Here is a 23,862-nt window from a genome sequence, read left to right on the forward strand (position 1 = left end):
TCAGCACGTAGCAGATACTATCACGTGAGAAACACATGTTTTGCAGAAACACATGCTTAGTTTAGAAGGAAGAGATGTGATGAGTATTCTTTTTACAATTTAAAAGTTTTTATTGTTACCACACAAAAATATCAACTCACAATTCAAAGGGGATAGTATTACAGCCAAAAATGCAAAGAGAAGCAAAAATGCGAATGTCTATGAATAAATGGTGAACACGTCCATAAATCCTCAAAGAACTGTGTTTATTTCATTGACAGATAAAACATTCAGACTCAATTCTGATGTGTGCTGAGGATTAAGAAGCTTGCTTTACAATTAGGACACACATCATACATATTGTCATCTGTTTTCCATACAGACATGTTCTTTCTCATGGGCGTGGTTTCCCTTTGGTACCCATTTTTCCTGTCCTTACAAAGTATTTCATCGAAAAATTCAGCATATAATATATACCGAATCTGAAAATATTACAAATATACACATTTCAAAAGTCTTGAAAACAAAAAAGAAAGATCAAATCCCTTATTAGTAACTGTAAATTCACCTGGAAAGCTGCTGCTAATCCTTTTAAGCATGGATATAATTGGCCTTTTGTTTAAATTAAAATGTAAGCTTTTTGCAGAGACAGAAGTGCTAAGATTGAATGAGAACTGTTCACATGTTCACTCTTGACCACAGGGGCCATCAGAACTGAATTCAGAACGTGAGATAATTATGCCTTTACTTGTAAAACCCTAAGACCTATGAAGTCGTGATCCACAGGTTTGCTCAGTAAAGAATGGATTCTTGTGTCTCTAAGGTGCCTACTAAGGGGAGTACCAAAAATATCCCGATATGTGGTAATCTCAGGATCAAAACCCAATTTTATAAATAACAGAACCAAATCCTCAAATTGCACAGCAGATTTGTTCTTACTGAGGGACTGAAGTCTAAACCATGCCTGGAACCCCAGATGCTACAGAGGAAATGGTTGAGAAGGATGATTGAGCTGTCAGTTCTGCAGGCTAGTGGGACTCCAGGCAGGCAGAAAACACACAGGCCCAGCATGCCTGGGGCCCATGCTCCTGAAGTTCAGTCTCTGTTAACCAGATTTCCAAATCTTCATCCTCCTTAGAATCTTCAGAATGCTCAGTCATTTGTTCAGATTTGAGGAACGCTTTTTAAAAAATAATTAATGAGTTAATTAATTTAGAGTCAGGGTCCCCTTCTATAGTCCAGGCTGGAACGATCATAATGGCACAATCACAGCTCACTGTAGCCCCAAACTCTTGGGCTCAAGCGATCCTCCAGCCTCAGCCTCCCAAGTAGCTGGGACTACAGGTGCCTGCCAGCACTCCTGGCTCGATGAGCAGATTTCTGTACATTTATCCCAAATCCTTGGTTTGTATATCCTGCATTCTTGATGGAATTTTCATGAGAATTCGGGGTGAGGGGGGAAGTTGTTCTCTCATCTTTCTTTAACAGAATGGGTCAGAGGCCACTGCTCCACCACAAGAAAGGCTCCAGAAAGGACTGTGCCCACCAGGCTCTGTGTCAAACCAGCCACGTCTTCTGTGTTCCCAGAAACGTCAGCAGCATTATCAATCCTAACTCATCAACACTATGTAAAAATACTCTGGGTGGCTTGAATGTCTTTATACCGTATTAAACACAGTCGGAGCAGCATGGCCTCACGTGGCTGCAGGGGACACGCACGCCTGCATCAGGCACAGCTTTGCAGGGAGGACTGCCCTGAGCAGCCTCCTTCCATCTTTGGCAGGGGCCTCACAGGTGAGAGTTGGAAACCTGGGTTTTCTTTTTCCTGCCACATTTATAGGAATATGCTCTAAAGAAAAAAAAAAAGAGAAAAGATAAAGTCTTCATGAAAGATTACACAACTAGTCAGAAGAAAGTCTGCTATTACTTAATAGCATAGCTGGTTTTGATCAAATACTCTCATGAGTAACTTCTCAGGAAAACTCACCTCAAAGGCAGGGAGAATAAGTGTCTCCAGCCTCACTTCTGACCTCCTTTCAGACCCCAGTGAGGGGTTAGATAGCAAGTTAGCATGTAAGCTCTTTGTGAATGTCTATTAAATAACATGTGTTTGGAAATGAGCTGTTGACGCGAACCAAAATAGCAGAAATGATACAATAATTTATTTTAGAAGAGAAAATGCTAATAGGTTTTAATGTGTAGTTTTTTCCCAGACTAAGTAATCATGGATTGTTATTAATATGATTAATTTGTAGTGCTGTAAATCATACTCTACTAGGATTTTTTTTAAGTAGGTAGCGACTAGGAATAATGAATTAATTTACCCACTTTTTATTTTGAAAAATGACTTTTGTTGGTATAATCTTTAAGTTTGCATACTAATCAGATATTAATTTTCCCTGCTTGCCATTTAGAGGCCCCTCTACAACAAAAAGACAAAACAGAAAGGTAAAACAAACAAAACAGGAACCATCTCTCCCAGTTGTTTCATTTTAATACGACTACGACTCAACTGGCGGAAGAGCCTTGATCTCAGATGACTGGCTCTTCCTCCATTTTTTCCTGATATGTTTGAAAATCTGACCCCTGAATGGTTTGGGGATAAGGAATGAACGCTTCACTTTCACTATTTAAACATGCAGCCATCAGCAGAGTAGAATCAAAGGAAAATGCAATTCCTCTTGTTAGGACACTGGTGTGGAACCAGGGCAGCAACTGAGATGAGATGAGGCTCACCACTGAGCGCTGGGCGTCTTGGAGCCCTGATGGCACAGTCACGGGTTCAGGTTGCCCACAGTCAGCACTAGACCCCACCCCACGTTTGACCCTGTAGTAGTGATTTTTCAACAGGTGCGCCGTGGTACACTATTGTGCCATGAGAGGATCTTAGGCGTGCCGTGATAATTTTTAAAGATCATTCATTAAATTATTTTTGAAAGAAGTTCAAAGCACAGCAAGTATATTCTTTTTTTCCCCTCTTCTTTTTTTGATCAATATAATTAAGTGTGCCGTGGATGTTTAACTATTGGTTCAAGCATGCAATGAGATAAAGCAGGTTGAAAACACTGCCCTATGTATAATCTTAGCAAGAACACTGTCCTCCTTGAGGGCACAGAAGTCCAAGAAAAGTTATCCTTGAAGTCGGGATCTCTTATGTTAAGATATTCCCATTTCCATCCTCGCCATTTTCCTTGCTTCATTTACTTGCTTGAATACTTTCCTTTCTCCTGGTTTACTAGCACCGTAGCCCCTGGGCTGGCGATGTGGACCTCCCCCGACCCTGACCCAGTCCCCATATCCTGATACAAACCAAGCAACTACCTGTGATGACACACTCAGCACAGTGTCTCTCCTTTCTGGAAGGAGTAAGGCCCTACAGGGTTAGACTACTCAAAAGGGCTCTTATTAACTGACTTTTGTTTTACAAAAGGGCAGTGTCTTAAAGAGGAACCCTCACCTCTCCCCACACTAAGGTAGCATGTTCTCGGGTGAAATGCTGGTAAAGCTTTGGGTGAGGAATAAGCCACCATCCATCAATTTATTTCCAAACAAGCACACAAATGCCTTTGAGTTATTTCAGGAAGCAAATGTCCACCTGTCCTCTGGCCTGGCCTGTTAGTGGTCAATCAACAGGATGTGAGATGGTGACGTTGTTTTGAGTATACCAGTAAGCCTTTCTTATGAGAGTTCTGGGGATAATGAATTAATCTTATCTTTAAAAATAGCATCAAAAACAGGACGATAAAATCACTGTGTAAATAGCTGTACCTTGCAAAGTTGGAAAGGTCTGGTGAAATACTTATGAGGCTCTTAGCCTACCTCTGGAAAGGAAGACAGCACCTGATTAAAAGAGGATCTGAGAGAGAAATTTCCAGCCCCACGAGAGGGATACTCACTATTCAAAAAAATTCATAAATAGGATCTATCATATAATCCAACTACACAAAATAAGGGACTCACACTCCCACATCGGGCAATGCCGACCCAGTGCCAGTGCTAGCATTGAAAAGATGTGACCCTCCCTGACTTCCTACTTATAAACAAGTAAGGATAAACATTTTCATTGCACAAAATTGTTTTGAGTATTAAATGAAACAATGTATGGGAAACCATCAGTCCCACAGGGGCTTAAAACAGTCAGCTCCTACCCTTTCCCCAAACTACAAGTGAAGGAAAAAAAGCACCATGAGGTTACCAAAATTTCATAAATTTTTATTTCAAAACAGATACTTTAATGTAGAGGTCCCTACTCTTAATTTCTAGGTCATTATTAAGATTGATTTTTACTTTTAAAATTAACTCTTATTTTTTAAATTACACTAATAATTTTTAAAATAATTTCAAACACAGAAATCTCTAGACATAAAAGCGATGGCCCTCCCTCTTCACCCCTCTTCCTAACCCATTTCTGTCCCCAGAGGGTGTATATTATTATTTTGTACGTTTTACAATACACTCTCATATTCATTGTCTCTTTTCATTATGAAAAAATTTCAAATAGAACATTAGAAAGAATGTACATAGTATGAATTTCTGTTGACATAACTCCTTATGTTAATATATTGGTCGATGTTAACTTTCCTTGCATACTATTCAGACCCTCCTCTGGAACTCAGTTTCTCTCTCTGCTATCTCTATTCTCTATCTGTCCATCAATCACCTCCCTCTCGGTTATCTACCTGTTGTTTAATCTATCTACCTACCTACCTATCATCCAGCTATCCATTCTCTGTGATCCTTCTTCTATCACTCATCTGTCAACCATGTACTGTCTCTCACTTATCTATCCATCTACCACCTAGCTATCACCTGTTACCTGCTATCATCTATTAACTACGTATCTGTCATCTCTCTCACTCTATCTAAGCTACCGTCTGCCTGTCATCTATCCTTCCACTGATTTTATTTTTTAATACATATTATACCACATTGTTCAGCGCCATTTCATTTTGTAACCAATCTTGAGACAATCCCCAGGCTTCTTGGTTCGACCCGACTTCTGTCCTCTCTTAGTGTCATCCACATCATGAGCTCATTGTCTCCTTGGTCAGCCCCTCCTGACACACACCCCAGTGACTCCTACTTTGTCACTTTATCGGTTCATTTTCTCTAGATCACTTCTGAGTCTTAACTCCTGGCAGAAAAATGCTTCTGTCTTTACAACCATGTTTTAAAAATAACACAGATTGGGCAGCGCCTGTGGCTCAAAGGAGTAGGGCACCCACCCCATATGCTGGAGGTGGTGGGTTCAAACCCAGCCCCGGCCAAGAATGGCCAAAATAAATAAATAAATTAAATAAATAAATAACACAATCCTTTTCTAGCTTTTTTTTTTTTTTTACAGTAACCTTTGAAGTTTTTGCTTAGGATATGAGGTGGGAGCTTATGTCATTTTCCCCCCATGGACATTCAGTGTTCTCAGCATCACCCTCTCCCTGATGTTTTGAAATGCTGCTTTTCCATAGGACACATGGAATTTGGTATAATACCTGCCCAGCTTCTCTACATCATCCACGGTTTCTGGCAAAGCAATACCCTTGGTTTCAGGCAGGAGCATCACGAGGCCACCACAGAGAGAAGCCAGGACACCTACGGAACAGGGGACAGGTGTTATTGCCCAGGAACACACGGCCTGGCCCCGCTGCCACCCGCCTGCTGGCAGCTGCCACAGTGCTCACCTGGAGGGCCCGTGGGTTGGGAGAACTTCTGAGGAACTAGCCAACTCCCAGTTTCCTTGCCAGGACCTCAGTGTCCTTGGCCTTCCTACACCTGCACACTAACCACCATGGCGCCCGTGCTCCTGGCGCGGATTTGTTCCCTCCCACATTTAACCAATGTTTACTGAGCACCTACTCAGTGCCCAACACACAGGCCACACCTCTGGTGTCACAGGAAGCTGGGAACTGCCAGAGAAGAACCCCCACTTCCATTCACCAACAGGGTCACCTACTGACACTCCCTCCCTCCTCCCAGTCCTCCTTCACAGAACAATACAAGACTTGTCCCTGCTTCTGCCCAAGGGCGAATCCTCACCTTGCCCTGTCTTTTTGGGTTCCTCACACAGTAATTAAGTTCATTTCATCAATATCTTTACCCATTGGTAAAAGCTTCCAAATTCGGTCAGATTTTCACTTTAACAAGCCTCCTATCAACCACATATCATCCTCCAGTCACCGCCCTTTTTTTTCTCTAGAGCCAAAATTCCTGGGCTGCCGTTCCCGCAGGACAGCAACAGCCTGGGAGGAACTTGGCACTCAATTGCCTTGAGGTCCCTCCTGGTCTCTGCCTCTACCCTTCCCTGGTTCTACCCAGCCTGCTGGAAGCAGGAGGAAGGATGTGAACTGGAGGGACGGGAAGGGGTCAAGGAGCGTGGGAGCGGCTGTGTGTTCCCTGTTCCCTCGGCATCGCACTTCTGTCATCAGACCAAATGAAGATACGATATGGATAGATAGAAAACATTTAAAAATGCAATTATCTTAGACTTCTTTTTAAACATACTGAAGATCCAACTAGGTCCCCTGAAAATTTCTTGTTCTGTTCCCTGATACCATAAAAGAGTTTCATAGTGTTTGATTTTAACTCAGAGACTAAACAAAAAGGCTAAATCATTGTTTATCAACACACTTTAATACAAACTAAATTAAAGCCATTCAGGATTTTAAATTTTACTATAATCAGATGGGCTCCCCCAAACTAAAACAGTTGTCTTAAAAGGGTCTACTACAGTAAAGAATGTAGATGAAAGCTCTTAAGAAGAGCGTTAAAAAAATAAGTTCTGGCTTGGTGCCTATGGCTCAAGTGGCTAAGGTGCCAGCCACATACACCTAAGGTGGCAGGTTCGAATCCAGCCCAGGCCTGCCAAACAACAATGATGGCTGCAACCAAAAAAAAAAAAAATAAGTTCTTACCAAAGATTATCAGAGGTAGTTCCAGCCACACGGCTGCCAGCCGGAAAAGCAGAAAGGGGGCTATGATTCCCCCCAAATCACACAAACCTGAACACAGTGAAACTCCAAAGTTTCTGTAGAATGAAAAATAGTTTCAAATGAAAACTATTTCAGTAATTAAATTCAAGATAATCAAAATATTTGGAGATATCCAATAACAAAGAAAGTGTGACAATATTCCCCATTTCTCTAGTTTTTAACTTTGGAAACCACTACTCTGGTGTGCTCTGAGCAAACCATTTCCATTTCACACTATTTCCCAGTGAGGGTTGTGAGGAATTCTCCAGTGTGGGTGAGAGGCATCCATCCACCAGCAGCTCACGGCCCTGCCTGCTCTGCGACAGTATGTGCCACTCTGGGCCACTGTGCAACAGCAGTGTACCACAGACTATTTCCCCAGCAAAGGTGGCTGATTTGCACGAATCCCTGAACACTGTTTCATTTTGTCCTTCAATAACTGGCTGCTCAGAAATGCAAGGCGTGTAACATGGTCGGAGAGAGGCCGCAGCCTGGCAGCGGGTGCTCTGGGAACGCAGGTCTAACCTGCAATCTCAGCAAGTACACTAAGAGGTCATCTGGTTCCAGCTCTAGTGTCTTTCAAAAAAACTGTAGCTGTGTATGGAGATACTGATATGAGAAATATTTCTATCACAAAAATGCAGCAGGTAGCATCAGAGAAAGCAGTTATGACTCAAAGCATTTCTTCTTTACTGCCTGAACTCAGCGTGAGCTAATGTATTACCAAATTTAGGAAACTATTTTATAGTTTTTAAGTTGACTTAAAACATTTGACTACAGAATTATTTAGGAGAAACCATGAAATGAATCTTGGAATTACCGTAATGTTGTTGGGTACAATTCTGAATTTACCAAATACACAATTTCAAAGGCCATGGTTATCCCTAGTCTTCCCAGGGTAGCAACTGTGGTCCTCAACCATGGTATCCCTGCAAACACAGAAAGTTTGGAAGGGAGAAGTTAGGGGTCTGATTTTATTAACATTTTATAAAATGACAGACATTTGCTTAGCCTCTCCTAGCCCTAAGTATTTACTAATTTTAAGCACAAATGATAGAACCTCCTAATATTATAGCCAAATTTAGGCAACAGCCAACGCAACCAGAATGATAGCTAACATGTTAGTGTGCTAGATGTCTTTCTGGGTGTATTACAGAAATACAATTCAAGACTCATCTGTTGAGCAGCCGCTATATTGGAATAATGGCCTGTGTTAGGGCTGCTCTGGCTGCAAGAAGAAACTGCTTTCCCCCACAGTAGCTAGTGGGAAACGCTAAACATTCCTTGCTAAATGATTTTTTCTTTTGTGTTTTAATGGCAGAAGGAGTTAAGCATTTTAACTCTAAAGAGTCAGTGCTCTACAGTTTCTTAAGAGCTGTGTGATTTATGTCATCCTTTCCTAGGAGATTTGGTACAAGAACATAGGATTACATGAACAAGACCACATCTGCCCTTCCGAGCAAAGCTGAGGATTCCCAGCATGTGCGGCTCTCATCTGTGGACAGATGGGTACCTTCTATACGCATATGCGTGCTTACATGGCACTAAGTTGTCCTCTTGCCTTCAAGGAGCATTACTGCACCTTCCTGAACAGGTAACTGTTTAGGGGGAAAGTTGGCATGAATGAAGAAGAAAAAAGAGAATCAAACTCAGTAGATTTCTGTGTGTTCTCCCTACAGAGAGTCAACAACAACAACAAAAAGCTTAAATTCATTAAATAAAACAATTGCCCAGGAAGGTAAGCACAGAGAAAGACGGTTTAAGAGTCCAAGTCATTACCGGCAGGCCTCACTTTATTGGATTTTGACTGCAATTGGCTGAGGACATCCAACACCTGTAGCTGTCACACTGAGAATTACATCAGGGAGTGAGGATCTGAGTTGTGCTGATGCACTGGGCCACCCTCTGCCCTGGCACAGAACAGTTGTCAACATGTGTTTTATTCAGGCTTTGCTTTTTCACGAAGGCCAAGGAGGGGCAGGAGGAAATGCATTCCATTCCTGGCCTTCAGTGAGCAGGTGCTGCCAGGGGTGGGAAGTGGGAGCCATGGCCCAGAGTTTCTGGGTCCCAGCCTGATGGGGAACCTCCCACTGCTCTCGGCTGCAGTGAAGAAGGCTGCTTGCTACCCTGGAAATAATCTCATTATCCAGGTTATGCACTTAAGTCATAGGTTTCTTTTTATTAAATCAAGATTGCTTTATCAGTGAGTCTCCCTGATAAGTTCAATGGCAATTTAAGTTTACAACTGAGGCTAGGACTATTAGATGAAAAGAATCAAACAAAACCCAGGAAACCAAATTAAAGCACACACCCACAATGAGAAACATATGTGGTTAGCTCAGATAAATAACCAGTCAATTCAGCAAAATGTCCAGAAAGCATCCCACACTCTGGGAGACATGGTCTGTATCCCACCTGCCAGGCTTAATCTGAAAGATTTCCCACTCTTTTCCAAGCAGTAAAGTCCAGTATCTAACTATATCGGGGCAGAGATTGTGTTGAAATTTGTTAACAAAAGAGAAGTCCTCAAGGCACTGCCCTGTTCATGAACTAAAGAAAACAATAATTTATTAGAAAATGTGAATAATTACATACACACACAAAAACTTATGATCATTCCAATGATACGCTAAGTTCATTTGGGGATTGAACTTTGGGAGCAAAGACAAAAAACACAAGGCAATTTAAAAAGGAGCATTAAAACTAAAATTGTCTCCTGCATAGTTAAATGAGAACACAGAGAAACAATGTCCCTCTTTCAACAGGGACCTGGTCAAGCTGCTAGAGGTTATTAGGAATACACCTTGATTACTAAAGAAAGAAACACAGGATCTAAAAGAAACAAAATTCTGAATCTCCCCTGAATATACCATTTGTAAACTAAAATAAAATCTTAAGCCTCCCCACTGATGGAAAGGACTCCATCATGGGCAAGAGGACCCCAGAAAAACCTTGAACTTGGCTTGTCAGCCACAAAGAGAAGGGCAGCCAGACACGCCTCACTAAGCCCTCTCCCTTTTGGAGTTACTCTCAGTACCAAGACACTAAGTCATTAACAGGAGCTAAGACCAAGCAAGATAAAGCTTAAATCACACAGACAGCTCATCAATTTATTGAACAGATTACTCTAGATTTCTGTCCAGTGGCTTATCTCCTATTAACACACTTACTAATTTTAACTTAAAATATCCCAAGCCTTTAGACAAAACTTCATTTCTTTAGCCAATTAAAAATCAAAGAATTTTTAAATCCAGTTGTAACCTATAAACCTCTCACCCCTTCAAAATGTCCTGCCTTTTCAGACTAACCCAGCATATACCCTCTGTGCATTAATGTGTGGTGTCACGTGTGACTCCTGTCTTCACGGGTGTATAAAACAAACTGCAGCCTGGCCACCGTGGGCACAGTTTCTCAGGATCTCACATGTGTGAGTCACATACATTCAGCTCAAGAATAAACCTCTTTAAATTATTTTACAGATTTGTTTGTCTATGTTAATACATCTGCCCTGATTTCGAATTAAAATTTAGTAAAAAGTCCTAACAGAGATAAGTATATTAAAATGTATGAGCTGACTTTTCACTTAAGGAAATGAGAGTAAAAGACAACTTTTTCATTTCAGAAAGAAGACTCAGCAAAGTTGCGAGGTTTGTAGCCATCCTAAGCAAACTCAAATCAAAGATGGCAGAAAGGTTTGCATGAAGAAAGCTCTTTACTTTCCAGACTTTAATTGGAGTTCAGAAACTTGGGCCAGAAGCATTGAGTCTTAGATGAAGAAACAGCCAGAAAGACAATTTCTTTTTCTAGGATTTCATTCTTTGAACCACGAAAAGTTGGGCTCCGTGGAGGGAACAGAAGTTACACGGTTTTCTGGGAGATAATTTTAGGGCTGGTTTCTCCAGAGGGTTTATCAAAATTCTCTGCTGGGGCTGTCCACCTGGTCAGCAAGGCTGAGAGGAGAAGCCTTTCTAACGGTAATTTACCAGTCCACAAAATCAAGTCTAAAAGCCTCTTTGAACTGGAAGGACAGCCAGATCAAGGGAGGAGCCTCTGTTAAAACTCACTTCAGGGATGTGAAATTTATTCTTGCCAGTCAGTCATAACTGACACATGACCATAAAATCAGCCAGATCTGCCAAGTACAGAAATGTGTCTAGAACAAGAGCAATTAGTTTTCGGTCTTACTGAGAACAACTCTAAAGCTTTGATCAAGAAATTATAGCTATAAAATAAAGCTAATTAGAGGAAGAAGAAAAGTCTAATCTTTGCTTTAAATTTTCCAATATATGAAAGTGTTTTCTACAAAATAGCTTGATTCCCACTTGCCTAGTTACTTTAACCTTGGCTTGGACACACAGTCTTAAAGCTTTCTTGGATATGCTGAATGCAACAGACATTAAAACCATCCTAGTCTAGGACCAGAGAAAATCTAGGACAACATCATGAAATGATGCCCCTATTTTAGTCACTAGTCATTCTTTCCATGTTCCCCTAATTTCATATGCAATGAATATTTCATCTCTTTTTTACATGCAATGAGAACAGAAGACCCCATCTCAGGGGACTACGTTTTTAAGTTAAACCGTAAGTACCAAAGTACAATAGAAAGAACAGTGAAGTCTTCAGTGCTCTACTTAAATGGTACATTTCCTGAAGGCAGGAGTGATGTCTATCTTGTTCACCTCCCCAGTTCAGTGGTTGGCAATTAGTGGATCCCAAAAAGACATGTGTTGATGGATGGCTATTGTACTGATCCCCTACTCTTAGACTATGTTGACTTGGTGTAGCAGGTTCAATAGGGTCTGCCCCGATTTTTGTCCACCTGAAATCTCAGAATGTGACCATATTGGGAAACAGGGTCTTTGCACACATAATCGCTTCTTTACGGTAATCATTCATTCTGATAAATGACCATCTCTCAGAGCCCCTAACCTGGCTTCCAGCGATAGCAGAGAACCTTTATTTCCTGAACCGCACAGGAGCTTCACACTCTTGTGAAGCTATTCTCTACTTTGGAAAAAAATCATCCTCTCCTTCCCTACTATCTGGGACTTTTCATTCTTCACGAATGCCTAGTTCTTACTTCCTGGAAGCTTCTCTGGACAGTTCCCATGGATTAATCACCCCTCCCACCTATTTTTGTTTTTGCTGTTTCTAAATCTAGTAAATAATTCTATTAGTTCACTTGTCACAGTGAAATCATTCCTATTAAAGTGTCTGTGTCCCTTAATATGTTGTGCACCATCTGAAGTTAAGAACTATATCTTCCTTCCTGTGGTGGCCTCAGCGTCTAGCATGGTGCCAGCAGTGCTGTAGGTGCTCAGCAGACGTGTTCAACGACGCCCACCATATCACAGAAGTAACTCCCCGAACAGTAATGAAAAGGGCACTGGACCGCTGTAGGCTAGATTTAGCACAACAGCCATTTCATCTGTAAGTGAACCTAAAAACTGAGAAACAGAAACATCTACAGAACTAATCATTGACCTTCAAAGATGTTACACCGATTAAACAGAACATTGAATGACATCACAAAAGCTTGTGTGGTGCCAAGATCATGATTTGATCGCACACTTCCTATGGACAAGTGGCTCCCTAAACTTTTTAAATTTTGATTTAAGTTTTTTCAGCTGCGAAACAGATGCAGGGGAAGATTACCTTCTGGTAAGAATGCAGTGACAAGGCACGCCACCCCAGCCACTATATTGCTTGCTGCAAAGGGGAGGCGCCGTCCAACACGCTCGATGGTTAGTAAGATCAAGAGAGCTCCTGGCAGTTCCACGACTCCTGAGATGAAAAAGTCTATGTAGAGGTTGCCTCCTATAATTCCCAGGCGCATGACGAGCCCTTGGTAGACCACTGCACTTGTGAACCTGGAACAACATTGGAAGACACCAGAGAAAAAGTGAGAGATGACTTCAGCCTGAGTTGAAGGAAGGGGCACAGTGAAGGCCTGACACAAGCTTTTAAATCCATCATGAGTCAAACTTACCAAGCAAACATGAGTATAAGTGTGCACTTCCTCATTTGGGGAGTTCTCACCAGATCTAAAATGGATGGATTACTAACTTCCTCATCTGTAACAGTGATCTGTGTATAAGAAAAGCAGATTTCAGTAGCAATACATAGCAAAAAACCCCCTACATAGTAGAGAATCATCATTAACCAGATTCAAAGCTACAAAATGGAATAATTTTATTTTCCATTACAGAAATTATGATTATGATACAGGTCCTTCATAATCGTATCTTAAAACCCTGAGAAGGAAAGGGCTTGTCCTCTGGCATTTTTAATAGGCCAAATTCACAAAGCGGGGTTGCTGCACAGAGAATCTGTTCTTGGGCGTAACTGTGGTACTTAGGGTTTTGAGTAACAGGGACAAAAGGTGCGTTCTAAAGTGACACGCGTGTGCACGTTCATTAAACTGGGAGAAAATGAGAGTAAAAGTGGGCACAGCAAGTGGGGTCCAGCCAAGTGTTTCTTTCTATATCAAATCCCCAATGTTTGCTTTGTCAAACACAATAGACTAACGTCAAGTCTAAGATCTGGCATCAAAGATCTTATTTTGCTTTTGCTCATTCATTGGAATCTAACATCTTTTGATCCAGGAAAATCCAGCTCATCTCTATCTGGCCATCCAAGAAGTTGATCTTTTCTTCGATTCAATTCAACAAATGTTGGCCGACCACATACGAGGACTGTAAGGAAATCAAAGCAGAGGGAAACTCCAGCCACAGGCTGCTCCCAGTCGAGTGTGCCTAAGGGGTCCGAGCGTCGTCTCTGCAGTGGCCACAGAGTCACCTCCCACACACCTGCACAATCTGCCCTTGCTGCTTGGAGGCCCTTTGACCTCCTCAGTCTCGATTTCACCTCCTCTGGGAGGTCTTCCTTAACCTTGGCAGACCTAATGACATGTGCCTCTCCTTCCCAGCTCCTCTAGCAGCACCAAAACAACGGTGTTCCCTGCTGTTCTACTTATCTGTCCCCTGCAGGGGCTCTGGTACTCTTGGGAGGCAGGAACTGTATTGTAGAACCAAGAAGATTGCCTGGTGTTCAGCAACTGTTTGCAGAATGAGTGAATGCTGATGCCCTAAGTCAAGTGCCCTGGGATATCTGTTCCTTAGTCATTGTCCTCAAGTGAGAACCCTGACTACCAGGACAGGAGCCCCTCTGTCTGTATGCTCAACTTCAGATCTGGCCCAGAAAGAGTGGAAATCTAGGCAAAATTTCCCCCAAGATTTCAAACCAAAAGTCTCTCTACCAGTAGTCATAAGAATTTGACATGGAGCAAACTCACACTGATGGTACTTGGTCAATCACCTATTTGAGATGGTAAATTCAATGGGTCGACATCTCGTGCCTATGTTTGCTCCAGGGAAAGTCACACACACCAAAAGTAGGCTGCCAAATGAATGCCTTTAAATCACTTTTCCCGGCAGTCTTCCCAATCCTGTATTTCTTCTATACCGAGAAATATTGACTTTCCACATTTTAAAAATCTCTTAAATTGGGACATGTCTTACACCTGAACTGATGAGAAAGCTGTGTACTGGGGCAGCTGGTGTAGTTTTCCTACTTAGTGGTCCATAAGATGATTGTGTCTTAAAATCAGTATCTCAGAGTCAAAACAATAGTCTCTGCGGTGAGGAGTGTGGAAGACTGATAATTAATTTACCACCCATTCCTTCCTTCTCCCTCTTGACAGGAAATCCATGGAATTTCAGCTGGGCCCGCACTGCCCAGCAGGAGTCACTGTTTCTAGCTTCTGGTTCAATGACGGTGGCGCTGTGCCTTAGACCTCAGTAATGAGGTGGTTGAGGGTGTAGTGTGCTCAAGTTCTAGGACCCATCCTTTAAAAAGGAAATAGCCTGAAGGAAGAAGAAGATGTTGGTGAGGTCCCACACACTAGAGAGAGGTGGAGCTACGCGTACAAGATAAAGGAACTCTGCCCTGCCTGAGCTGGGCTACCTGCCTTTGGGTGGGCACCCTACAGAGTTAAACCCTTTTCTCTCTTTTTGTCACGATACTTTTTGGGTCTCTGTTTCAGCAGCAAGGAGACCTGAATCCTAGGTAATATGATACCAACTCAGACATTCCCTCAGCTAACCTTCTACAGTTTAAGACCCCAGTGAGGTATTTTTCTTTATCTACATTAACTTTTGCTAAAACAAGACAAAAATATCAAACATGGAAGATAAGAACTTGGCATATTACAATAATATATTATTGCAGGGTTCGCTATGAAAATGTTTTCTACAATTAGTTTCTATATATTACCACATTAAAATGGCTAACACATGTTATCTATGGAGTGTGTAAGATTAGATTCTGGGCGAAATACTTTCATTCAAAACTCTATAAAGTTAGTACTTTTATTAAACTCATTTTATAAACAGAGGCTTACGACATTAAGAATAATATAGCAGGAAGGCAGATTGGCCAGGATTTGAAACCAGACAATTGATTGCAGATCTCATGTCCTTACTGGCCACACAGCACTGCCGAATATACAGAAAGCTTTTATTTATTTATTTATTTATTTATTTTTATTTTTATTTTTATTTTTTGAGACAGAGCCTCAAACTGTCCCCCTGGGTAGACTGCTATGGCATCACAGGTCATAGCAACCTCCAACTTCTGGCCTCAAGCAATTCTCCTGCCTGCCTCCGCCTCCCAGGTAGCTATGACTATAGGCACCCTCCACAATGCCCGGCTATTTTTTTATTTTTTGGTTGTAGCCATCATTGTTGTTTGGCGAGGCTGGGCTGGATTCGAACCTGCCAGCTCAGGTGTATGTGGCTGGTGCCTTAGCCACTTGAGCCACAGGCGCTGAGCCATAGAAAGCTTTTAGTCTAGAAAAATTCTTTATAGTTGATGGTCACTTATATGTTATTAAAGATACACTTGAACAAAACTTGAATTTTTAGTTAAAACACTGTTTTATAAAAACGATCTGACTAAATAAATTTGGATTTTAAAGATCTTTAAATTCAGGATTAAAACGACCTCTCCTATGGGGCAGTTTTTCTCCACAGAGGTATCACTACTGGCTTATTCCACAGATCATTTTCTTTTACTTAGCGCATTTCCACAACTCAGACTTGGGTCAGCGCAGCCGAGCTGGTTCCTGGTTCCAGGTTCTCCTGTTCTGTCCAGACGATGGGATCGCAAATCCTCACATGGACCACCAATAACCCAGGGCACAGAGACGGCGACACTTTACCTCATCTTTTCAAAAGCGATTCTCACTACAGTTTAACTCTGGCTTTCCTTCACTTCCTTTCCAGTCTTCTTGCTTTCTGCCCGGAGCTGTGAGTTCTATTTACTAGGTACGAGTCCAAACAAATTTACTTTCACGAGGCCCCGAAGTCACATCATAGTGTTGACGGGAACTCGCACACCAGGTATTTCAAGGTCTCTGGCAATTCAGGTAGAGTCTGACATTTAAACATGCTTGCCGATTTCTTCAGTTCCTCGGGTTCTGCACTGTTTCTGGTGACAAAATTAAGAGAGCATTCTTTGTCTTCACACCCGCTCTGTGGATGTTACATTTTCCTGCTCAGATCTCCAGTCACTTCCTGACCACAGAATTACAGCGTGTTAGATTATAACAAGATAATAAAGGTCTTATGGATTAACCCGAGATTGGCCATATTTTTCTGCAAAGGGCCAGACAGTAAGTATTTTTGGTTTTGTGAGCTATAAGTTCTCTGCTAGACCTGCTCAACTTTGCCACTGTGGTGTGAAAGCAGCCCTAGGTAATATATAAATGGCTTCTGATATACTTCATTCACAAAAACAGATTGTGAGCTGGGTCTGGCCTACAGGCCATAATTTACTGACCCCTGAACCAGAAGGTCGGTGCTGGAGAAATTTATACAGATCCTGCTATTACGCCCCTTACGGAGAGGAAGACATTGAGGCATAGGTAAGCTAAGTGGCTTATTCCAGGGACACCCAGTGTGGAGATGAACCAGGAAGCTGATCCCAACTGTCTGCAGTCCACAGAATATAGTATGTATTTTATTGTTTAAAAGTGTACTTGTATCACTTCATTAACAGTCCTCATGAGGCAATGAGATGATGGTGGTTTTTACTTTCTTCTTTTCAGCTATAAATATTCTCCTAAAAAACTAAAACTGTATTACTTTTTGTAACAAAAAAAGCACTCACTTTTAAAGTCATGGGTTTCAGTTAGGCACTAGAGAAACTACTACAGACTAAGTATCATTCCCCCTTTCTCTTTCCTAACAGACCCCCCACCACCATTTCCCTCCAATTCATCAGTTCATGTTCTCAGGACAGCTGACTCGGCCTCCAGCTGCAGAGGGAGGCCTGATTATCTAAAGGTAATCCTGTCCTCTGTATCAGGGACTGGGCCTGCGTCCCAATTTGAGCCAATGAGAAATAAGACTACAACCCAACTCGGGACAACTAGGAAAGGGCTTCTGGGAAGTCCTTCATTGCTCTGAAGTCAGAGGTTCCTGAGGAATCTTCTCTTGCTCCTCTCAGGGAATGGACAAGGAAGTGGTGGGCTTAGACAGATCTTAGCAGCCTCCCTGCATCCATGTGGGAACCAGTCTTAAGATGAAGCTGCCTTGTCAGCAGAGGAGAGAGAGAGAAAGTCACCATGGATTAATAAGATCGCTGAGACCCGAGTCTGGCGAACCCTGAACACTGCTGTAACTAGAATTCCAGACACACGAGGCAGTGAATGTCCTTATTGTCCGAACCCATTGAAGTTGGTTTTCTGTTACTTGTTGCCAAAAGCAGAATTATCTGAAGAATCCAGCCCAGAACAATGCTTTTACTTTAATGACTGAGTGTTTTAGGCAAAATATTTTATATTGAATAATTAAAATCATTGCTTCAACACTCCATTTCACTCTGTTAAAATAGTTGGTATCAGTCTTAACTTCAAACATTTAAGATTTAAACCAAGTAGTCTCATGATCGCTGCTTTTCCAAAGCACAAGTTTAATGCCTAATAGCTATCCTCTACCGAAGAAGTATGGAGTGCTGAGTACAAATCAAAGCAATCAAGATGATAAAAGCAAGCTTCCCTGTCCTGTGAATGAAAGGATTAAGAGTACTTCCAAGCAAGTAAGTACATTGCTACATTTAAGAACAAATCCAGCTGGTCTTTGATTTACTAACATCTTCTCCCAGTGACGCAGATATTCTGAAAGATGACCCACTTTGTGGGCATCCAAAGACTTGGAGAGACTAAGAGCCGTATCTTAGATGGAATTCATCCAGTAAATCTTGGCAACTTGTGTGCAGTGGCGGCCGCAGCTATTATTCTTTTACAATAATCTCTAGCTGTGCTTATTTTCTGTTGCCAAAGGGTTACCAAATTTTGCCTAATCGGAGTTGGACACAAAAATAACAAAGTTCTATACTAGGTTATTATATATATTTTTTAATTGCTTTATTAATTTATGCACAAGTTGTTATATTTCTACAAAGTTTATCTGCAGTGAAAGTCAGCCATTTTAAATGCACACTTTAACAAGTTTTGACAAATTATACAGAGTCTTATTACCCTGCCATCGTATGGAACTTTCCATGACCCCCAGAGTATCTCCTGTCACTGTGAAGTTGGTCCCCTCCACCTGCTCTGGATCCTGGCAAGCTCAGATCTGCCTTCTCTCATGACAGTTTTGTTTTTTCTAGAATTTCACAGAAATATAATCACACAGCATGCCATCTTTTGTGTCTCACTTGCCGTTCCGTTTTCTCATTCCTTTTATGCCGTCTAAGTGGGGAATGCTGGTTTTGATTTGCTGCAAAGGGAAGCCGTCTGGGTAGCCTTTGTCTGTTTGTTGCCTAGTAATGCTGCTCTGCTCATAGAGAAAGGTATCGTTCAAGGTTAAATTGCAGATGTTGGTCTCCTGTATTTACTTAAAGAGTGAATTGCTATTTGCTCTATTCATCTCTTTGATCAGCTTTTAATTCTGCCAAGACTTCGTTTTCTAGCAACAATGATGTGTTCCATATTAAAAGAGCACTTTATTCATCTCTCTCTGACTAACTCAATTCTCTTTACAATTCTTCCCGGGGCCTTTCTGAAACATTTTTTCAAGTTGACATTTTAATTTAAATTGCCAAGGAAGAGAAAGACATTACAAATAACCACCTATTATTAACATAGAATTCAGAGGACCAAGTTCAGGTCAAAAAAAGACAGTCAGCACAGAGAGGAGGTATTTTACTTGGGCTTTTCTTTACTGGCATGTTATTTAAACTTTACAGGCCTCAGTTTCCTTACCAGTAGCATGAGGATAAAAATACTAGCTTTATTAGAGTATTTTGAAGATTCAATTCAACCATGCACACACACAAACACACACCCGCAGCTGGCACACACTGAGTGTGTGATCCCAGAGGCTGGCAACATTAAAATCACTTTTTATGACATCTGGGTGACACTGTACTTCCTGGTGACCTTTCACTGGGCACTTTCTCAGGCAGCAACTGTAACCAGCACTGAGAGTGTAAAGGCAGATGCTTCCAAAGGCGCCTCGAGGAGAATCCCTTTGTGAAGGGAAGTGCGCTGAGCCTGCTCTATGCCCTAACATCTTTCTTTTTGTGTTGGATTTTCTTAAAAATGCCAAATGTATTTAATGTCGGTTTGGCACTGTTGATCTCCCGGGCTTACGTTAGGGGAAACTTTCACAGAAGTACCCAGAAGCAGACACGGACAACCTTGCCACTCTGACCGTAGCCTCTGAGCAAGCAGCAACCTCATCACCCAGGAGGCTACTAACTGCACCTGCCTGGGACCTGGATTCACAGTTTGCCCTCTAATCACCCCAGAGACCAGCAAGGGAAGCCCAGAGACTCAGTGAGCAAGTCCCACCTCTGCCCACTCCTGGGATTCAGCTCTTCCCAGGGCCCTCCCAGGGTCAGCAGGGGAGAATACTGCTTTGCCACAGGCTCTGCCCTGGGCAGGGGAAGGGGACAGTGTTGGCTAGCTGCATTTCTGGCCTGGCACCTTCATCTGGCTGTTCTTAATAAGTGGCTTCCTCACCAGCTGCCGTATTTTACAAGGAACAGTGACACCCATGAGAAGGGGACCTTCCCTGTTTTCTAATAATTCCCTGCAGGCTCTGTTCTCTAGAAATCTCAGTCTCTTGGAAGTCTGTATAAGCAGAGTCTTACTTGAGGATCTGAGGCTCACTGATTCTCACTTGAAGCTAAACTACACAGAAGTCTTACAGACAAGCCCAGGGACCGGAGGGCCTGGCAAGGCCGGGAAGAACACACCAGCGATGCTGAAGTGGCCCCCGTCCTCCCACCCAACTGCCCAGGGCCCTGCTAGTCAGTCAAAGTCCAGCCCCAGAAGGCCAGGAGTATGTATCTCATCATATGCTGCTTTCTCCAGACCTGGTATCCATGAAAGGGAACTTGTCAAATTACCTGCCGTGATTTGGGAATTTTTGAAAACCTCAATATCCTTTAAAACAAGAGTAGCTAAAAAATATTTACTATACAAGAGCTCATATGATACTGAAATGCTATTATGAGTGTTTGTTATTATGATGTTTACTGAAGCAGTTAAAAATAAATCCCAGTTCCCTAAACCAGCCGTCAAATAAAAATAAGTGAGCCACATGTGTAAGTTTAAATTTTCTACTGGGTACATTAAAAATGAAACTGGCAAAACTAATTTGAATAATACATTTCATTTTTATCCAATCTACCCCAAATATTATCATGTCAACATGTCATCAGTCCGGAATCATCGGGGAGGTATTTTACCTCCTTTGCTTCATGCTAAACCTCTGGACCCCTCTGTGAGTTTGCCTGGACCGCACATTTCAGTGCAGACTCATCACTCGTCCAGTGCTCACCTGCACGCATGGCAAGGGGCTGCTCTACAGGACAGAGGGAGTCCCCCTAACCTGATCAGTGGCTCTTTTGGTGAGATACTCTGTGGGCAAGGTATCTGTTGGTCAGCATTGGCCTGATGGAGTCTGTCACTCCTGCAGGGTTGGGCATGCTGCCCAGAACAGCAAAAGGGCCTCTATGTACGAGGGCCCCCGAGGGCCCCAAAGTGCAGCCTGGTGTTAGCAAAGGTGAGGAGTTTCAGCAGTGGGTCACATGTTGGAACATTTCTTCATTTCTTAAAAAGAAAGACAAGGGCTTTTTGTTGTTGTTGTTTTTAACTTTTTTTTATTTTTTATTTTTATTTATTTCGAGGAAGGAGAGAAGAAAAAGAAGAGAGAGCACTTTCCTTCTAAAATTCATCCTACAGGCTTAAACCGGCGGTCAGCAGACGGAATCAATGCGTCATTAACATCAGTAGATGCCACAAATCTTAGAAAAAGTCATAAACATCACACTCAAAAATGCCCAATATCTGAAACTATAGTATATAAAACTATTAGTTCTATGAACAGGCAAGTTGAGTATCTATAAGACACTCATTAACTGTGGATGTTTTGAAGAGGGAGAGAGAGCTGGCGTGAGTGGATTTGAGCAAACCTCAGCTGTGTCACAAATGCACATCAAAGCCACACACCCCACCCGCCACATACCCCACCATCGCTTCTTGGTCTGAATGCTTCAGGAATTATTTTAAGCAGGGAGTGGTCTTTAATGCATGATCAATAACACATGAGCTCTTCCGATCACCTGCCTTCTCCCTGGCTCAGGGGATCTGTCCTAGCTGCTCAGAAGCGTGCTGAGTCCGGAGCACCTGCAGCCTTCTCCAGCTGAGTTCCTGACAGATGTCGCCTGCCATGGCCTGGGCACATAAGCTCACAGGCGCTCCCACCCCTCTCCTGGTGGGGCAGCACTGTCCACTCAGGTCAAAGACAGCCAGGGTGACATCAGGCCTGGGTCACCCAAGTGCTCAGGGCAGTGGTGATAGGGGCAAGTCCAGGACAGTGTCCTCAGAGGGCCCCAAGGGTAGAGCCTGGGCCTCCTATATTCCCACCAACCTTTTCCTCTGAAAACTGGATCCTCCTCCTCTTGTTCATGCAGCTCTCACCCGCCCCTCAGCAAGCTGACAATGGGGTCCCCACATTGCCCACTGATGTTCCCTGTCAGGATGGTTCACAGGTATCTTTTCCAACCCTGCATGCTCAGGGTATTCACTCTCCTTCCTGGCTCTAGACTGGCCACTACCTGCTGGCCATGCCCATGGGGACTCCTAGTGATTTCTTCTGGTTTCCACGTGCTCCAGCAAAGATATGCTGAACCTTGCTAGCAACCAGAGATGTACCTACCAGGAGGCTGGCCCAAGGCAGAAGTCTGGAACATAGCAAATGTGTATGTGGACAGGAGGGACATGCAGATGCCACGTAGTGGACACGGTGAGCGAGAGGCATTATTCAGAGCACTGAGCTCGCATGCACACACTGGGACCAGGCAGCTCCACTCCTGGGCCTTGTACTCCATGGTAAACCTCTCACAGGTCCAAAGGGGACACCCATGAAAATGCTGATGGGCAGCAACCCAGTGCCCATCATCAGAAAGATGGTGACATGTGACATGCAGAGCTGTAGTAATGAAAGTCACATGGCAGTTAGAAGCAACTCGCTCACACACGGGCAAGCTGGGTAGACATCTAAAACACAGCTGAGTGAAAAAATAAGCAATACAACAAGATGCGGAGTGGTATAACAAGATCCATACTTACGTCTCCTAAATACACACAGAACACTCTGCATCATAAGGACACATGAATATAAAAGGGCGTAAACTGAACACAGTGAGCGGAGAGCTACAGAGGGACGAGCAGGGACGGAGGGAGGAAGGGAGAGGAAAGCCAAGTGAAGCATGAGGGCTCTGCACAGCTCAGCAGGGACTGAGCGATGCACGGAGGACACGATTATCTCCACCCCACACCCAAAGAGAAACGAGAACCTCACTACTAAACTGGAACAGAGCAACAGAACAGGCCCATCTTGTTTTCCCAAACCAAGTACCAAGTAGTCCAGCCATGTCTGCACTTGTGGGCCCAGTGCTGTTTGTAAGGAGGGGGGTCCCTCCGTCAGGACCCTCGTGGAGAGCACTGCTGTGCCAGCACAACCTAGGTGTTGTTCAGACTTACTCATTCGATGAATCTTAACTTTATTTCTTTCTAAAGAAGGGAGGATTTATTCCATGAAAGTCCAGCACCTGATTCCTTTTTATACGATTCTCCTGGAAGAGACTCGAGAGTTGGATCTCAACGCCTTTCTCCCTTCCTACTTGTACAAGTTCCTCCTGCTCTGTCTGTGTCACGGGGCAAATCAGTGCACACCAACGGTCAATCTAATTCTGGGGAATTTTAACAGATTTCACGCTTCCCAGGGGGCATCTCTTTTCTCAGGATTATTTCAGGAAGAAAGACAATTATCTTGGTGGGTCAAAGTTCTGGCAAGCAGGACTTTCATGGAAACAGCACCTCTGGCTTATGAATAAGGCCGGGAATTCCCTCCGGGAACTCCCGCCGGGCCGTGCAGGCCTCTGCACGTATTATGTTCACTATCACTTTCAATACTACTAATACAAACCTGTTGCTTGCTTGGCTTACATAGTACGTCCTGAAATTCTTTCTCCTAATGATCACAAGAACCCAGAAACATCTCCACCCGGAGGCAGCTGACACACAGACCTGCTTGTGAGGTGCTGGAGTCTCAGCAGCAGGGACAGTAGATAAGTGAGGATGGAAAGGACTTCGGCTCTGAGCCTGAACAGGCAGTGGGACTTGCTCCTTCACATGGAGAGATCAGCTGGAGGGCAGAGGACACACTTGGGTCCTCTGCAAGCTGGCTCTGCTTTCTTTGTCCCAGGTTCTCATCTGGAGGATGGGCTCTCAGCAGGAGCAATCTCTAGGGAGAGCAGGTAGCATCCATCAGAGGTGCCAGCATGTAGCTTCACGACAATGAATGCATGAAGACTTTCCTACTTTCTGAGGAAGAAG

At 43.0% G+C, this 23,862-nt stretch overlaps 1 protein-coding gene across 1 annotated transcript in view; it reads right to left on the reverse strand.

The window, feature by feature from the left end:
• Positions 1 to 597: 597 nt before the first annotated feature.
• The window catches only part of SLC22A3 (solute carrier family 22 member 3), a 46,345-nt gene continuing 23,080 nt past the window's right edge, over positions 598 to 23,862 (reverse strand). Inside the window, exons 6-11 of the mRNA XM_012806708.2 lie at positions 12,937 to 13,034; positions 12,603 to 12,817; positions 7,765 to 7,873; positions 6,888 to 7,000; positions 5,469 to 5,568; positions 598 to 1,828 (exon numbers count right to left, since the gene is read on the reverse strand). Of these exons, the coding sequence (XP_012662162.2) occupies positions 1,768 to 1,828; positions 5,469 to 5,568; positions 6,888 to 7,000; positions 7,765 to 7,873; positions 12,603 to 12,817; positions 12,937 to 13,034 (696 nt within the window). The 3' untranslated portion in view covers positions 598 to 1,767. The remainder of the gene's footprint in view (positions 1,829 to 5,468; positions 5,569 to 6,887; positions 7,001 to 7,764; positions 7,874 to 12,602; positions 12,818 to 12,936; positions 13,035 to 23,862) is intronic.

Source organism: Otolemur garnettii, unplaced genomic scaffold, assembly GCF_000181295.1.
Source record: "Otolemur garnettii isolate 467f Iridium unplaced genomic scaffold, OtoGar3 scaffold00056, whole genome shotgun sequence".
NCBI lineage: Eukaryota > Metazoa > Chordata > Mammalia > Primates > Galagidae > Otolemur > Otolemur garnettii.